Source organism: Lagopus muta, chromosome 6, assembly GCF_023343835.1.
Source record: "Lagopus muta isolate bLagMut1 chromosome 6, bLagMut1 primary, whole genome shotgun sequence".
Taxonomy (NCBI): domain Eukaryota; kingdom Metazoa; phylum Chordata; class Aves; order Galliformes; family Phasianidae; genus Lagopus; species Lagopus muta.
This window is the reverse complement of record NC_064438.1, coordinates 12,268,245-12,287,288: the sequence shown is the minus strand read 5'-3', so window position 1 is coordinate 12,287,288 and position 19,044 is coordinate 12,268,245. Positions and strand designations below refer to the sequence as shown.

General features: G+C 39.1%; 1 protein-coding gene across 13 annotated transcripts in view; it reads left to right on the top strand.

Annotated features, from left to right (window-relative positions):
• The window catches only part of SERGEF (secretion regulating guanine nucleotide exchange factor), a 136,748-nt gene that overhangs the window by 73,433 nt on the left and 44,271 nt on the right, over window positions 1–19,044 (top strand). Inside the window, exons 11-12 of one of the 13 annotated variants that reach the window (XM_048948449.1) lie at window positions 5,791–5,845; window positions 18,833–18,902. The exons of 8 other annotated variants lie outside the window; for them this stretch is intronic. In XM_048948449.1, the coding sequence (XP_048804406.1) occupies window positions 5,791–5,845; window positions 18,833–18,842 (65 nt within the window). In that variant the 3' untranslated portion in view covers window positions 18,843–18,902. Of the gene's footprint in view, window positions 1–904; window positions 2,604–5,790; window positions 5,846–7,240; window positions 8,088–18,832; window positions 18,945–19,044 lie in introns of those variants that run through there. 4 more of the 13 variants (XM_048948447.1, XM_048948446.1, XM_048948451.1 and 1 more) reach the window with 4 other exon arrangements.

The window sequence follows — 19,044 nt, the reverse complement described above, 5'->3', positions numbered from 1 at the left end:
GGGGGAGGGAGAGAGGAGGATTGGTTGATGTAACAGCAAAATACATTCTCAGTTTGCTGTTAGAATGGAGCCATTGTAACAATTCAAACCACAGATTTGGGGTAGCATCTAAGCTTGAAGCTTGTCAAAAGTATCTTTGTTTAACAGGGAAATTTTCAGTGAAAAAAATCCTGAGTCTTTTGTTCTTTTAAGCTTGGAAAGTCTTTGGTGTTTTGATCAATGCTTGGTAGGTTCTTTAGTAGACCGTATTATAATGCTGCTGTAGTGACAATGGTAAAACTATTAGGAAGCTAATGTTACTGAAAGAACTGAATTTTGTATACTAATTCAACAGATTCTTGCTTTCATGTGAGGAGTTGATAACTGAAGCTTGGTAGTGATTGCTATTGTTTATATTTACATGTTAAAAAAAAAAAGCTCTTAACTGTGGATTTTCAGATATGTAATAAAGGTCAGCATAACCATCCTGGTTAACAGGATGAGAGAGACAGAGGAATGCTGTGCTAATCAGAGCTGATAATGAAACCAGCATTAACCATCAATTTCAGTCAGCATCCATGTGGACATTGCTGATTGCCATCACTGATGTATTAAGGTGCTAAAGGAAGAATATCCTGTATTTTCCTGAGTGCAATATGACAGGTCTGCAAAAACTGGCTATTTGGTAGGAGACCTGCATTTCATATCCTGATTTGTTTTGGTTCGGTTATTGTCAGCTTCATTAAGTGGACACTGAAGGGTTTTCCTGTATACATAATATGTAATTTTCTAATAATGACTCTAAAATTCAACCCTACATCAAACTTCTTAAAGTTCTACTTAATTTATACGACAGGCTTAAAGAAAAGTTTTTTCCTTTGTCTCCCCACTGGTTCAGTGTCACTTGCATCTCTTAATTTTCAAGTTGGTGCTTCTGAATGTCAAATGAAGAGCAATCTGAAGAATTGCGTTGTGTTTCTTGCTGAACTGATGAAGTGAAGTGTACTGCTTGCAGATTCCTCCAGTGTGTGAAAGCCAAGCTCTGAGTTTGGACAACCTTCTCTCTCCTTGTGTTCTTTTAAGCTTCCTACCTTTTAGGCTAAAATCTCTGGGGAAAAAATGGATAGAGGAGAGAAATTGTAGAAGTAAGGTATGTTAAAGTAGGATTTCCAAACACACAATCATATCATATACCGTTTAAAGCTTTGCCCTACTTCCATAGAATTCAGTGGGAAAATTATCAGTCCTAGAAGCTGGTCATTTTTATTCTAAGAACAATGGAAATACATTACTTTTTTGAACTAAAGTACTATTATACATTTTATTTTTGAATTGAACTTTTGTACAGGCTTTTAAAAGCTTGACTTTTTAGAACACTTTATAGTAGGATTTCTCCATTGCGTGTCACTCTTCATTAAAAGCAGTTAGCTGTTTTACACACAGCTTTCATTAAGTACTTCTATTTTACTGTACTGTTTCATAGTAACCTATCATTCAAGCAGCGTTTATTTACAACAACTGTATAATAAGTTTCTCTTTTAATTGGTAATGCTTGAGTGATAGACTTTTAGACTGAAATAACTTTCAGATTCAATATGAAAGGCAAACCAAAATGCACACCTTTAATATTAGAATATTCAAACTGAGATTTCTGGTTGCATATACAGATGTTTGTACCTACTTTGTTGTCTTGCCTTTTAATCAGAAGCACTTTAAAGATGGAGCAGCTAGATTTGTCATTCATTTCACAAATACTGAATCTGTGCTCCAGTCATCTTGCTGGAGACATGAACAGATTTGTGGGGCTTAGCTAGCAGGTGATTTTTCTCGTGTTACCTTATATAGTTTATATCCAGTTTGTTCAGTTATTTAATTTTCTTTTCTTGCTTCCTCTTACTGAAAGAGCAAAATGTGTTTGTTGTCTTCATTGTAATGGCACCAAGTCCTTTTTCATGGGTAAATGGAAAGAAATTTGGTTTTCATTTGATCACAAGGTTAATGTTGTAGAAGGGGTGAGGTATGTGTCTATTATTTATAAATGTATTGAATAGATTGATCTGGATAACTCAATGAATTATAGAATTAACAGAATTATAAGTAATGCTTACAACTGAAGAAATTAATACCTTTTCATGTGCTAACTTTCAATGAAAACACTTGTTTGGAGTTGTCTTGGGATTTGAGTATCTGAAAGTATTGTGACTTTTTACATGAAAAGGAAAATCCCTACTTAATATGACAGAATCTTGCACTTCTCATTTCAGTCAAGGATTAATCATCGTAGGATCCAGCCTATTTTTGGTAGAGAATATATCTATTTAACAAATTTTGGGCAACATCTCACATATGAAAAACATCTGATGCTGAGAACTGCCCAGGTACTCAGGATGAGAAAAGCTGGCTATTCAGCCTGAGTTTCATAGCTGCACTCTGCAGCACTTAATGTCATGATATTAAGACAGTGATTGAAACGTGGTGTGAAATCGAATCACAGTGACAAAGCTGAGTGCTTTCAGGTTTGGGAATCTATGGTGTTTTCAAGAATGGAAAAGTAGAAGAAAGAAGGTTTGATTCTTATCCTGAAAGCATGTGGTTAAAAATTCTATTTATGGGGAAGATTCTTACCAGGTTCCTCCTACTTGCCCCCACTATGAATAGATCTTCCTTTTCAAAAAAAAAAACAAGAAAAGATTTTTTTAAATTGATGAGAATAAAATATGCTTTAAGAGAACACTTAACGTGCCACATATGGCTCATCCCTTGCTGCTACTTAAATAATAAAGCCATACAAATAGCCATATGAATGTACAGCTGCTATAAAAACAGGCATGTATTGACTATAACCACAGAGCACAGGACAGGATTCCTCCATGAAACCCCCCAGATGCAGATGTGCTATTTTAATAAAAATTAAACCCATACATTTTATTTAGTCTTCCTTGAAGTAATTACAAGAACGGTGCTTCTCTATCTGGCTTCCAAAAATCTGCTGAAATATAATGTATCCATTTTTGGTCATCTTTTCAATCATTTTCTCACCTTTATAACATATTAAGAGTCTTTTAAAAGAAAGCTGCTGGAGGATGTGTGGGGAGAACTTCTTGTTTTAAAAACAGAAAACACAACTTTAAAAGCTTACTAGCTGGTTTGTGCACGATTTCAGTAGTGCAGTGCCTGGTACCACGTCTGCTCGGTGATTTTTCTGCTAACATAATGGGTGACTTGGGGATTTAAAGTGTTTTTCTGTGAAACTGACATGAATTCTTCAGGTAAGTTTTTTCTAGTAAGGCATCTTGAAAAGTGTTGGGAATCGTGGCTGCCTGAAATGGCTAGCATGACTTTTCCTGGCATTTTCGCACTCAGCGTGGTGAACTCTGTTTTTCTCTGAGGGTTATATTGTTTTCTTTCTTGGAGACTTCAAAACACTTTTAAAACTACTTCTCAACTTCCTTGTAAATAAGAGCCTTTCAGAAAAGGTTCAGATTTTTCTACTGTAGCCACGCTTGCTGTATTTCAGAGCATGTGTTCTATTTCAGAATTGTCTTATCTGTGACTTACATGCAAACACTGCTGCAGATACCCTGACAGGGGTGTTCACGTTCCTCTGAAGCTGCAAGATGTCATTTTGGAGTGCACAGCAATACTAAGTTTTTATAGAATAACACTCTTCATCAAGGGAACTTGAGGAAAAAAATATATCTCCTCTCAAGTGGCAGGTAGTGCTTCAAATCCCCTGGAGTAAAGTGTGTAGTATCTTTAGAGAGACCAAAAGCAGTTAATGCATCGGCTGTTAATGTTTGCTTCTTATGTCGTTATGCTGGAAGAACATAACAGTTATGGACTGGAAAACAGATGTGATCAAAATGACAAACTCAAACTGGTTGGGAACTGGTGATAAGCATCCTGAAGTGGTCACGGAAGTGGTGGCATCCTGCATGCTTTGCTCACATTCTTTGGAATGAGAAAGCTGAAGGGTTCTTTTGTTGGAGCCCCTGCCTCGTTATTAACAAGGTCAATAACAAAAACAATAATTAACATTATTTAGTGAAGTTCTGTGAGTCCAACTAAATTATTGTAAAGAGAATCAGTGGAAGAAGCACTGTAACAGACTGTGAAAGGCGTGCTTCTATGACAGAGCGAGAACCAATTGGGAGAGGCTGCTGGGCAGATCTTTGCTGTGGTGGCAGCATTATTTAGATGTTCACAGCAGCCCTCTGAAGCAGCAGATGTAGTCATTCGGTCCCAGGGGTGCTCAGCATGCTGTCACAAAGAGAAAATCATAAATTGTCTCTTTTCATATTGGCATAGCGTTTGGAGGAAACTGCAGCATACACAGCGGAGGGCACTGGTGTTCAGCAAGGAGCCTCAGTCTGATCCTCTATTGCTTTATTTATTATGCATGAAAAATCCCAGTGCAGCCAGGGTCTCTATTGTAAGGATTCCTGGCAGAGCAGCATGGAATCATGTTGCAGCATGCTGTCTCTGCACTGCTGCACTAATCTCATTCTCTCCTTATTAAAGGGCACCTGGCAGGACTTTGAGTAACCATCGCTGTTGTCGTTTTCATGGGGGTTATATGTCAGCCTTCTAAATTTGCTCCCTGGCAGAGAGAATGAATTTTGCGTGTCACTTGTCTGTTAATGTGACTTTAACTGTTAAAATAGCTCCTTGAGATACAGACTGCCTTGGTACCATTTGTTGTCAAAAGCTGCCATGCTTCTGTAATTACCTGAGTACCGCAGTTCTGCTGTTGCATTTAGATTCTGTGAGCCTAAAGAGAGCTGTTCAAATATCTTTTACTTGATGATACTTTTTCACAGCGTATTTCATAATTCAGGTCAATGAATTGTTTTCTGGTAGGAAAGAAGCTCAAAAGCAATTTGAAATGTTTGATTTCTTGTTACTTTTAGCAAGTTACACTCATGAGTCTGATTCCCTAATCTCCTGGAGCTTCTTTTCCAAGGTTAATGGTAAACCAAGCTGCCAGCTATTTCATTAATTTGTGGGCATAGGTGATGAGGAGAGAAGTGTGGAGATTTACTGACTTGAGCATCTGGAAAAGCACTTGGACGAGACTAAAGAAAGTTTTGTATCTACTAAATTGTCTGAAGTCAGTGGACACAGCGACTGACCATAGGCAAGGGAGGATGCTTTGCTGCAAAAACTAACTAGATTCACCAGATAAAATGGACTCAGGCTGCAAGAAAATTCTAGAGCTTAGAACAAGACCTGCCTGCACTGCATCTTCAGTTGTCTGAATTAAAGCCTGTGTTTGAGAGCTGCCACCTGCTTCAGGCTTTGTCATTCCGGTGCTCCATGATTTGGGGCAGTCTGACTCAGCAGGAAGCTTTGTTCGCCTCCCTCTCTTCTCTGTGTGTCTTGTCAATTTCAGTTGTGAAATCTTAAGAAGAAAAGCTGCCTCTGATTGTATTTTAGTATTACCTACCATAACAGCATCTGATTTTTTTTCTTTTTTTAATACTGCAGTATAACTAATAATACTTGGAATCAATTTCCCTCAGAGAGACAGTTTTAAAATATGATTAATCTCTGTTTGTATGTTTCTATCTTAATTTATATCAGTTGGCATATAAACAGGTAATAATGCAGTGCTTGTCACATTGCTTACAGAATGATTTCCTGTAGTTACCAGGTACAGGTTCAGAAAAGAAAAAGCCATTATTTTTTTCTGTGTGCAAAGCTCCCAGTTGTAAAAGGCCTTCACTGAACCTCACGTATGATCCTGGTGCTAGCTCACAGTTTGTGTAGAGTTAAGTTCTTGTGCAGTGGCTGTCATTACGCTTCTTGCAGGACACTGTGCCACATCCATGGGGATAACTGTGCTTCATCAAGAACCCTGTAAGAGGTAAGCATGCAATGTTAACCTCTAGTGACAGTTAAAATCAGCCAGCTGCTATGAGTAGCAGTTAGGCAAGGTAATTATCATGAGAAGCTTGGAAACAACCAGCAAATGTTAGGCACGAATTTCATCGAAGCAGAATGAGGGAAGCCCTTTCTTATAGGTATTGGTGAACAGGAATGGTTGTTCCTCCTGATTTTTGAAAATGATGGAGAATCAGGAGAGAAGGAGCCACAGTACAGATACATGCAATCCTTCCTCAGTCAGAGGGTTCGGAGGATTGATATAAGTATTTAGAAAGCAAATTAGATTTCATTATATTTGTTCACTCAGAGGCTTTTAAGTGCAGCAATTACTTTAAAATAGAATAAAAATATATCCAGCATATCCAAGGCATATTTATCTTAATTTTTAAGGAAGCAAATGGGAGTAACAAAAAGTCACCCTTCGCACTGAAGAAAGATTTAAGAGTTTGTTATTTATAAAATGGAATGAGGGAAAGAATTAATGTCTAGCTTCAGGGAGTTATCTAGAGCATGCAGGGGGAATGCTCACTGAACGCTGAAGTAAAAGCATGAGGCCAGCAGAACGGTTGAAGGCTTCAGAACTGAGTGACACACAAGTGAACTGTACTGATAATTCCAGGCTGTGTGTGCAGCAACCTTAGCGATTAGGCTGCTGCCTGCATGTTTGCATGTACTCACTGGCCAGATCCTTTATGGAGCACTATGAGTATTTTCTGTCAGTGCACCCACCAATGTATGTGACCTAGGTCTGAGAGACGTTGCTGTATGAATGCATAGCAAGGCTGGTGATGAACAGAGCTGCTCCTGGGATAGGACATGTGTCTCTGACACAGCTTACAAAGCTGGTTGTAATTGCACAGGATTAAATGCATGTCTCAAAGCATGGTCTTGTATAGCAAGGTGGACAGGGAATTGTTTCTCCAGCTTTCCACAACAAGGGTAGATTCTTCGTCTGTTCCTGCTTTGGGAGATAGGACTTCGAACTTAAATGTACTGGAAATTGTAGCAGAGAAAATCCAGAAGTACTAGTTGGCAAACATGATTGTTTTATTAACAATGCAGCTCTTCTACAAAAAAAAAAAACAACACCATTCAAGTCTGCAAGCCTGGAGCAAACTTTCAGGGTAAAAGTACAGCATTTTGATTAAATCTGATTGGCTCTAGTGAGGTATCTCCTAGATGATTAGAACAGAAAAGTCAAATCAGTGCTGAAAAGTAAAGGGTAACTTTCACAATTAGGCCAACTTGACTTTTTTTTTTTTAAACTTGTTTCATTCAAATGCTTCTTTATCTGCGGGAGTTAACAAAGTAATTGAAATTCAAAATGCTTTTGAGACTCTTTTCTCTGTTGTCCTTTTTCCTCTCCTTTTTGCAGAGTCTCTCAGGAGCATCCAGGCTAAACCATGACTTATTTTTGAAAAGTATTTTTGGGTTGTTGGATTTATTTAAACAGTGAGAAGGTGAGGACAGACAGCTACAATCAATGGGACATTAAGAGACATTTAGCACAACACGTGTAACATTTTTTGTGGAACCACGAGAAAGATTGATATGTTTATGTGAGTCAAGCAAATTAAAAGGGAATCAGGTCAAGTGCGCTAGTTGTTTATGGCACAGCTCAAACATAAGTGTAGCAAGCAAGAAGCTGAATGAAGTGAGAGACTGCTGCTACTTCAGAAGTTCTTGGTGCCTATCAATCATTGAGGAGCAACTGCCTGTATTGTATATGACATTTATGTGATACATCTATCCTTGCTGAAGATGGTAGCTGTCAGTGTTCTTAAAAAACAAAAACAACAGAAAAAACCATCCTCAAACCCTACTGATTTTTAAAATAGTATGACAAGTCCTCTTCTATAGATTCCCAGTACAGATAGGGACATTTTCCACAGCGTAGTAAGTGTTCTGGCCTAAGTCTCCTTTCCTCTACAAATCTCATGGATTAATTACCTTGAAAAGATGATACGTGATGTATTGATTTTTGGCTTGAACATAACTTACATATATTACAGCACTTATTTGCTAAATGGAATGTTTTCTAGGAAGGCATTCACATGATGCCAAGAGTTCATGTTTCAGCTTTGCTTGCTTGTCCTTCCTCTTAGTGCAGATTTAGCATCTTCCTATATCCCTACTGTGTAGCCTTGTGTTGGAAAAAAATTCCTAGGTTGCTATAAAATTATTATGATGGGAAACATTAGCCTAAGGCAGTAGGTGAAAGAGATGAAACTCCTGCATCAACTGATACAGAGACACAAAATTGCGCTTACAACTCTGCTCCTACAGATTGCTAATACTCACTTGCTCTGAGTGTGAGGGAGCCTAGCAGATATATTTGCTATTTCTAAACCTTTTTTTTTTTTTTTTCCTAAAATATCTTCAGCTGGCTCACACAATGATCTGCCATAGTGAAATTTCTAATCCTTCTACCAGCCACAAGAGTGACATCTGATGTTCTTTATGACCTTTCCTTCGGGCTTTTCAGACCCAGGCTCTGCTGAGGAACTTTGCAAAATACAGCAGATTCTCCTTTTTTGGTATTATATGACCTCTGGTACTAGTGACTTCAAAATCCATGAGCTATTCTCAAATCTCCTCTTACCTTATAAAAGTGAGTTAGGCTGTTCTCTATTCCCCGGTGTACTGCTACCAGTGAGACTTTCTGTAATGCAAGACAATCTTTTTCTGATGAGTGAAGGACATGCATGGCTAGAAGACTTCAGTTTCTATTTTCTCAGTGAGGAAGAACTTCTGTCACTCAAATTTTGAACCTGATGAGCTTGTTCTTTTTACCATGTGAATCATATTTTGAACACCTGCTTAATAGAACTTGACTTTTTTTTTCTGTTAAGGTACAGCATTAATTGCCTTCTCCTCCTTTAGGTGTTTTGTTAATGGTGTTCAAAATGTTTAGACTGTCATGATCTTAGTGGCAAATCTGAGTTGCCAAGAGACAGAACATGGAAGCAGATACTTTACTATAGACGTAGAAGATATTCTTTTAGAGGTCGCCTTCTCTGTGCTTTTGATTTTCAGTGACACCAGCTGCTGTCTTGCTGAGTTGAGACATCTCAGAAAATGGGCAGGATGACAAGCAACACAAATCCATGTAATATTTCAGTTCTGTGTAAGGAGCTCACTTGGTTTGAAAGGTACATTTGCTTTGGCTTACAACTTCCTTTATGTCTTTTTCCTTAAGCTGTTCCTCTTGTACTGTTTTTTCAGTTCTGAACATTTCAAGGTTGTCTTTTTAAATCGAGTGAGATGAAAGGTGCATCTCTTAAGGCTTTCCAACCCATTGTAGTTCTAAATGAACACATGGGAAAATCACTGTGAGATGTGCTGATGGAAAAAGACATACATATGCGCAAGGGGGCAAGGACAGTTTTGTAATGTAGCTGCTGAATTTGGTTGTATTAACCAGGAAGTTGGTAGCTGTTGCTTTTGCCAACGTGTGTATTTTTGGGTGATACTGATGTAATAGGTGCTTACTTGAACCCTCAAAATTGTTCCCTAGCTTTGATAAGACTAATTCGTACTTTGGTACTGTTCCTGCTGATGAAATACAGTAGATCAAAGCTGTGACCTTTACTTTGAGGAGAGTTGTGTAACTGAGCCCCCCAGATGGGATTATTTTAGAAATCAGTTGCACATGAATTCCTATGTTTCTGTTCTATGTTGAACAGGTACAGCAAATTTAGAGCACTCAGTGAGGCAGGCTCACTGCAGGGGCAGTTTTGGCTTTTTCCTAGAAGTAGAAGTTCGTATTTGGGGAAGAAAATTAGCAATTTTATTCCTCTCTTTTGTAGAGAGGAGGAGAAAAGTCTCACTAGTCACTGTATCCTTCCATGAGTTGCTGGACAGCTCTGTCACGGTCTCATTTGTGATCACTGAATGTGACTTCAGCCTCCTCTGTTACAGGATATTTTGGTTGGTAGTGAAAGGATTTGTACTTGATGCAGCCCTTAGGCATGCTCACTTAACCTGGAGCTTTCCTTCAGTCCCAGCAGTACAGTTGTACAAAAAAGCAGCAGGCAGGCAGAAGGCAGTTGCAGGTGTCCCAAAGATAAAAGCATAGTTCTCAGTTTACAGTATTTTTGGGGGGGTTCATCTTACCAGTTGTAATCTTAAAGTTCGCATGAAACTTTTCTATTGACCTGAAAGAGGAAAAAAAGAAATCAGAGTTTGATGCCCTTTCTATTCTAACATTCACCTTATTTTAAGCTTTTTTTTTGGCCCTAATACTCATTTCACCACCTACTGGTTAAAGGAGGCACGAATCCAAATTTGTTCTGCTTATATCCAAGTCTTGTGGCATTTGCAGTTTGTAACAGGAGTGGAAGGATGGTTTGCTGTCTCTGTGATGACACTGAGTCTTCCTCAGTCTCCCCAGGACACTGCTGGTCAAACTGACTGCCATGCAAGATTCTTCATAACTAAATTCTGGATACCCTAAAACAAGAAAGGTGAAATACTACCATATATCCTGTGTAGGTTTGCTTTGCTGAGTAAAGTGGCAGCCAGTTTTTTTTCTTTTTAAAGCACTGTAGTAAAGTAACCTTGTTCTGTTGACAAGTTCAGCATGAGTCTTGTGTAATATTTCTCTGTCTGCTTTGGGTCCTCCTCCTTCTCCCATCTGCCACCTTCTCACTCTAAAGAAAGGAAACTTCATTCTGTCAAAGCAAAGTGCCAGTGAAAAATGAGAAAGGGCTTTTAAGAGCAGGTTTTGGATGAGGCCGTTCACTGAAATCAAAACAAATTTGTGTAGTCACAGCTCTCTCTCTATAGCTGTGCTCTGAATATCTAGCAAAAGTTAAAGGCTAACATGTGGTAAAACATGGTCTCTCCAGTGAGGGATATTGAATTGAAAAAAGGAGGCAGGCAGGCAGAATTGTTCACTGAGGTCCCAGTTGCCTTTGGTTCCCTTGGCTGGTGCTTGATGCTAGCATGTTCCTTGTAAGGAAAGCAGTGTACATGCCAGATAAGTAGAGATTTCCCAGCAAGCAAATTAAAGGACAGAAAACAAATGAGCTCTTTTTTCTCTGACTAATAAGGGTAACTAGCTGAAGTATCATAATTAAAGTGGATGATCCATTTTGGAGTATACGCAGTACCTCATGTTGAAGTATCCTACTTCAGAGGCTGCCTATTTCCATACATTGTGAACTTGTTCTTTGTGAAGCTGTCACTTTCTAACTTTTAGAATTGTTTCCCTTTGCAAGATATCTTCTGCTTCTGCCTTGATGCTGGCTTGCAAATTCAGTGTGAGCAATTAAAGCCTAAGAACAAAAAAGCTGTAATCATTACAAAAACTTTGTGCATTCATTCGCGTCTCCAGGGCTGGAGCTGAAACCTGACAATTGTGTTGAGTGGCAGTGAATATGCTGAGTTTCATCCTAATCCCTTAGAAACATATGTCCACAATTGATCTTCTCGTATGCTTCTCATTGGAGAATTTTAGAGCTGTTTTTAGATCTGTAGCTAAGTAAAAGACTTTAGTCTCTGGCACGTGCAAATTGTCCATCCTTGTCAGTGAACCTGTTACTTCAGGACAGCTGCACCAGAGGAGAAGGGAGATATCTAAGATACAAGTGACACAAACTGGACCAGAATGCTTATACCTTAGGGGACTTTTCAACTTAAGTCAAAATTTCCCTTCTACTCTGAATACATAGCAAGTAGATCTCAGTGAGTGATCCTGCTTATTTCTGACCTGTTTTAGACATGCTTCTACTATTCAAAATATGATATTTAAATGTAGTGAGGGAACAGAAAAGATAAAATCTATTATATTGATCAGGATGTCCTCTCAGAAGTGGCAAGTTTTCAGCAGTCTGTGCTATGTTGTGGTCCAAATGTCAAAGAGCATGCAGGTCCATGTAATCCCAGCTATGAGCTGTGTTTATGTTAATGTAATTTCATGCTTACAGCTTGTATTTGTGGTTTCGGCTTGGGCTGAGCAGCCCTTGCACTGGGTTAGCTCAGCACAGCACTGGGGCTGTTACTGCAGGCTGCAGAGCAGCAGGGAGCTTCCACTTCACTGTCCTAGCTGCCCTGGTAGGGGTCCAGTGATGATGGAGCACCTTGTCTCTGTGGCCACTCCTCAGCCATGTAAGAACTGTTCCAGCCTTTTTCTCAAATGTAATCACAGAATCACAGAATTGTAGGGGTTGGAAGGGACCTCCAGAGATCATGGAGTCCAACCCCCCTGCCAAAGCAGGTTCCCTACAGCAGGTCACACAGGTAGGCATCCAGGCAGGTCTTGAACATCTCCAGAGAAGGAGACTCCACCACCTCCCTGGGCAGCCTGTTCCAGTGCTCCGTCACCTCACTGTAAAGAAGTTCTTGCGCGTATTTGTAATGACTTGTAAGGACAGTTAAATGTACCTGTGAGTGTGTAGGTGTACTGATGCTTTTCTGCTGGTTTAGCAGCGTTTAATTCTGTATCTTTTGGGAATATGTTGATGCAAAGGCTTCCAGAGTTACCTTTCATAATCAGATGGAGAAGGTTGGCTATTTTCCTGTCTCTGAATGCCAGGTAGCCTTTCAGTGAACCTGACTCTTCCTGAGGTATGTGTTCCCTTTCATACAGTGATGGAAAGCAGTAGTAGCTCAGAAATGATTTGGAAATTTCAATCTTTGTGCCAAGGATATATGAGACCTGGCTTTCTCCAGGAGGCAGATGCGACCTTGGGTTAACCAAGGTCTGACTACATGGCTAATTAGTAATAGAGAAAAATCTGACAGATGAGTCTAATGCGTCTAATCAGTGTGTTAGAAACTTCCCAAGTTTCTCCTTGGGAAATAGTTCCCTTGAAACATGTAGCTACATAGCTACTACTGGTGTTTTATGAATGAGGCAGGTGGATTCCAGAGCGGCCTTTATACACATCTTCTATGTCTGGTTCACAGAATAAGAATGATATAGGCGATGTAACAGGATAAACATATATGAAATGTAGATCATTCAGCTTTCAGATAAAACATAATTTCTCATTCTTGTAGAAGGCTCCTTTTCTCTGAACTGAAAGTATCTTGTGTAAATGTTGGGATTTGCCAGGCTTTTAGCAAAAGCAGAATAGAAAATTCAGCAGTAATACTATTTCATTTCATATTAAATGTATCTTTCTGAAGTCATGAGGAATCAAGGATGACGTATAGTTTTGATATGTGATAAAATAGTAACATTTGTTTAGGGTGAGAAGCAATATTGAAGAGTTGACAGTGCTACTTTAAATGATGGCTCTGCTAGTAGTTAACAAGTAATTCATCCTGGAGAGCCATATAAGCTTATTTTGTCATGACTAGTCAGATTTGCTGTGTAAAATTAAAAGGAGTGTCATTTTCATGTTCCTATTTTAGAACGTTCCGTATTCTGCCTTTATAATTTTGTCCATTTCCTCATTAGTGTTCCTTTCAGAGCCCAAACATGCCAACAGTGACACCATTATCAGCCCTGAATAAGTGAACCAACATTCTCGTTTTCAGTGATGTTTTGCTTATGACAGCTATTCTTAATTTTGCAGCTGCTGAAGACTACGGAAATATGTACAGGCTGATGAGATGGTTTTGCAACTGATGGTTTGACATCTCTATCACGCAGCTACTTTGCAAGTATTTTTTTAGGTGTTAGGAAATGTGGGGTTTCCAAAGGGTCTCTTCACTGCAGTGATGCTTTCTGGGGACAGGGTGAGCAAGTGTGAGGCAGAGCAGTAATATCGGATAGAGGTATTCTGCTGGTTTAGTATTTGCATGCAGGCGTTCAAAAGGGAGTATGAGATGGTAACTAATTACTTTATCACCAAGTGTGATGGTGAACTGCCTGCCTCCTGCACTTTCTGTGTATTCTGAGCAGTGCTAGTTCCAGAGGCTCATCTAGCTGGAGGATATTTCTTTCCTTGAAAAAGTAGCATGACTTCTTGGCCACGAGGAGCATCTCCATGTTCAGCTCAACCCCAACTGATTTTTTTTAGAACTGACTTCCCAGCTCAAAATGCAAGATCAATGCAGAACCCTACAGTGATGCAGTGACCTGTGCTTGGTTTTACGTGGGCTTTGGAACTGGTGAGCTTAGGAGTCTACCACTTGCAAAAGTGACCAAGGATGGAAGGCACAATGAGATGCAGGTGTTAAAATACTCATGTGTTGCTTCACTTACCTTGAGTGCTTGTTCAGGTTCCAAGAATGTTTTTTTTTTGTCTTTGTGCCAGTATTTCTCTATAATTCACTGTGATAAAAGTTAAGATTTGGCAGTTAATTTAATTAGTACCTCTGAGTGGTGTGGGCTTAACAGATGGTTGGTAACAGTCCTACATTTTCTTGGATGCTGAAACACAAAAGACTTGATTTTTGGAACTCCCCGCAGTCAGAAGAGAGTGACATGCAGAACCCAACCTGAATGATGAGCTGGTTGAAGTTTTTAATAATAAACTGCAGAGTTATGTGCTGAATTAGATTTTGAAAAGCCTTAGTTTCATGTTGTTTTTGATCTTTAGCACAAAATAGTTTACATGTTTCCTATTCTTCCCCCACAAAACTTTGTAAAGTTGATGGATATGTGCTTCCATAGCACTATTAAATATGTTTTAATATATTCAGGTACTTGGAAAGCTGAACGGATTTCATTTTAATAATCCAAGTACGGGTAGGTCTCGGAAGACCTTTGAGCTTCATGACCTATATTTTGATGTGGTTTTTTTTTCTTTTTGCAAGCAAAGGGTTTGCAAATTTATATTCTGACTTGTGGAATATGACATTAACCATGATCAAGAAGGCTTGGATACTTCCAAGCTGCTGATTGTATGATTAATTAGGTAGTTAAATACTTAGGCAAATAGTCTCTTGGCTATGTACTGCCGTCGTGGAAAAACTGCAAATGGCTGATTTTCATCTGCACTGAGCATTGTTGCTCAAGTATGATTGTTAATTGTTGTGCTGATCCTAATTTATCTGATAATCTTGTTAGTCATCTGGCATGTTACACAATCTCACATGACCTCAGAGTATTTTGATAGTATCTCTGAGAATATCTTGTTCCTATAAATGGAATTTCTAATAGAGGAAGTTGCTATACAACAGAGACATTACAGGGAAAATTCAGAGAATGAAGTAATGTATCTTTCAAGCGGGTTGACTGCATTAAAAGTGCTCCAACTTAACTCTTTTTTGTTTTCATAACAAATACAAAGGCAAGTAATGCTGTGGCATCTCAGAGGAGCTAAAGGTCTGATGGAACATCATGTTGAGAGGAGTCATTATTTCCGCTAGCTAAAGCTGCGAAACATGCTTATTCTCATTAAAAGTAATGAGGACTCCCTGTCTTGATTCTGTAAGTAACTTAACATCCCTCTCTCTTTCATTCTGTTGGGGAAAAAAAAGTTTAAGAACAACTGTTCTCATGCTAGACAGGCCTGTGCTCTGTGACTTGATGCTGCTGAAGTGAGTAATGCATTTTGAACGACCATGTATAAACAGAGTAACTGCATCTTAACCTAGTAGTCAGAAATGAATATAGTTTTATCCCATGATAAAAAAAAAATCTGGAGCACGTGGTTATTGGAGATGCATGTACAGGTGGCACTGCAGTGAGTATTCTGTGAAGTGAGTGAGAAGTTGTACCTTGGCTGACAGGACTGGTGCCTTCTCGCATCTCTGAGCAGAACTGAGATACCTTTGATAAGAGGCTGTGTACTTCTCCTTGTAGTAACAGGCAATGTGCATTTCAGCTCATCGTTATCAGGTGGGGAGGATATGAATGTCAAGCACAAGTTTTGACCCACTGTGCCCTTGGCATCTCAGTAAATGGCACCAGCAGAACCTCATGCAGAACCAAGAGTTTTGTCCCCTGAAAACAAGGGAATTTCTCAGTCATAAAAGCCCAGATTGACAGATCTGGGCAGCATTAGTAGAGACGGAAGTGAGAAACTTGTTTTAGTAACCACATAACAAGGAAGTTAGTTTAATGAGGCCGCACATTGTTTCAGTGGTTCTGCTCTGTGTGCATCTGTGGTTCCCACCAGAATTTGCTGTGGTTTAAGCAGAAAACTGACATGAAGTGCATCTGTTGTCTTTGATCTTTTGTGTTTTTTTTTTTGGGTGGTAGGGGGGCTGTGTTTGTTTATAATCAAGAAGCTATTGGAGAAATGAAGATATGATAATAGCCCAGGGGCTGTAAGTCATATTGCTAATGTTAGTCACATTCTGTCGATGTCAAATAACGTAGCAAGGGCATAGTGTATTCTATGTATTTATTTAGCATTATGCATAAAGTGGTTAGTAATACCTACCTCAGTCTTCTGCTTCAGGATCCTGTAGTAAGTTCTTGCTTTGTTAAATTCATGCTTTCTTCCTTCTCCCTCTTTTAAATAGCACTGTGTTTGTTGGGTCCGAATTTACCAGCTTTCTTTGTGTTGTGATAATCGTTAGGTGCTTTGGATTGACAATTACAAATGCAGTGTTACAAATAAAGGCAGTCTTTAGAAAGAAGATGTGTTGAACTTGGAACATTCTGACTTACTGCCTCTTGTCTCATGCTTTCCTAGACTTGTCGTAATGAAAGGACTTAATGAGAGAGACTTGGCTGTTGTTCCTGCTGTTTTTTTTCTGGTTGTTTTTTTTTTTTTTTTTTTTGTCAATAAATATCATTAGGGCTGCTATTCCATTGCTGATTTAAAAAAAAAAAAAAAAAAAAAAATGAATACCTTTGAAAACATATTTTGCAAAATAGGCTACTGGAGAACATATTGCAAACATGAACAAAAGGGAAGCTGCACCAAGCAGTTATGTTTGTATTCAAATTGCAGTATAAATAATTGGATTTGGGCTTAAACTGCATTGCAGAGAAACATACTTCACTTAACATGGAAAATGATTTGTTTCTTTCTGTCAAAATGAGAAGACTGGCTGCATCTTTGGCAGTGAATAAGTCAACCTACTTAGTGTTTTGTGTGTAGGCAGCATGCAGTTCCATGAGATTGCAGTGGGCAATGAAGCAGCAGAATTCAATTTGCAGCAATGACCTAAGAGGGACTATTTTTAGTAATAAAATAGGTCAGGGGACGTGGCAGTGCAAACTGATAAATGAATAGTTTTCCCCTTCACTTCTGGGGATTTTTTGCTCCAGACTAGCAGCTCTGTGATGAGGGGAAAATGAGATTTGATGCTGTCACATGATCAGTGTTAGAATTCTTCTGTTGTGAAGCAATCTCAGGAAAAGCTCCTCATTTTATTTTAGTGGTAAAATATTAGAATTATTTTGCTTAGGGATTCATGGAAGCAGAGCAGGCTAGAGAGCTGGGTGTTCTGAACCCACCCCTTAGAATTGGTCTTATTACTGTTGGAAACATTGTGTTGTGGTGCTGGCCATGTGACAAGCAGTTTCTGCTTTTCTCTACTAGCTCTTCTTATGTGTTGTTTTTTTTAATTTGTTTCATTACCACTTAGCATGAGTTCCAGAGTCCTCCTGCAGTGTCAGAGATGAGGAACTGCTTTACTCTGTACCTTTGGGTAATTTCAAAGAAGCGTGCAAAGGATCTGATTGCCCAGTAGTTCTTGTGTAACAGAGCAGTGTGAGTCTACAGTATAATCTATTGCATTTCCATACTCATTTTTTTCTGAAATTGCAATTCAGTGCAGATGAAAGCACTTTTTGTTAGCTTATATACACTGACAAACTATTTCATTAGTAATTAGCGGCATGGAAGAGTCCCTGGAAGCTCTAGGCATCAAGCAGAGCATGTTGATTCCACATAAACAGCAGAAATACCAGAGTTAGGCTTGATCCTAAAGATTGATTTTCTCCTCAGAAAAAAATAAAATGAAAAAAATAAAAATAAAAATAAAAATGAGATCTCCAGTGCTTCCTGCAGCTCATTCTCTATCAGGGTGTCACTTCTCATAACAAAGTACAGTTCCAGGATGCTCTGGCTGTTGCTGAAGCTGTCTCCAGGAACCAGTGAGCCCTGGTGAGGTGTGCTGGGCTGCCCAACTCTCCTGCTTCGGAACTGAGCAGATAGCCCTCCAGAGGCTACTTACTGCTCTGTGAATGTACAGGCCTGCACTGGTTCTCGTGTATCTATTCCTGCCTTACACTGTGTCCTCACTGGTGTGGCTGTATGATTTAGGGTGGCATGCCCTTAAATTTTTCCCTTACCATCATCTCCCATCCTTGCAAGATGTTTTTAATATTCAGACCTGTCTGGTGAGGGCTGTGAAGAAGCACTGTTCAGCAGTGTTCTGATAGTTCTTAAAATTTCATGGATAATATCACTTTGATAAGGAAGCCATATTAGATATTGATCGCTGGCAGAAAAATTTTAAGCCCTGTCTGACCTCAATGCCTTTTTTTTTAAGATGCCTTTTTTAAAAAAAATGGCAAGTTCTGTATTATCTTTTAGTATCAAAAAGTGATTAAACAGCTTAATAATATGTGTATCTACTTGCTGCGTTTTCCTACAGTCGAGATCTGTTTTTGTACTGCAAATAAACACTGCATGCCTCAGCTATCAAGTGGCTTTTTGATGGTTATTTGAGATTAGTTTCAAAAGTACAAATTCCAGTGGGATCAAAACAGTGGAGAATGTCTCAGGAACACTAAAAATTTGAGGAGGCTTTTAGTCACATTCCATAATTAGTGTCATGTAATGTGCTTCTAAGGGAGATCTTTTGCTGTCCTGCATCTTCCTTTGATCTGAAGGGGACAGCAATTCTTTTTTTTTTGTTAACCTTGTTTTGCAAAAGAAAATTCAACAGTAGCATTGCATATTAGTTTAGTTCTTTTGTCTTTCTGCCCATCCAACTTGTGGTGGGTTTCATGGCACCTCACCGTCTGTGTATTTGGGGGATATGGAGCTTGAGGGGCACTGTCTGTCAATACAGCAGTGGGAGATCTGGTGGAGAAGTCAGCCCTTTCTTGATAGCACTCAGTGTATCTTCAGATTGAGTCTAATTTCAGTCTCTTTCTTTCCAGATCAGTGTAAGTAGAGTTTTAGTTTTGGATCATCTGGCCACAGCACGATCTTGCAGATCTCATTCCAGGTGCTGGTGTTTAGGTAATGTGAGGCCTCCATCATTTGCTTATGGTATGTAGTCTTCTCTGGGGGGTTAAGGGGAGTGATTTGATGCTTTTCATCAATATTATCCCATGTATATCAGTAGTAAAATTGTAGTCTGACCTTTCCA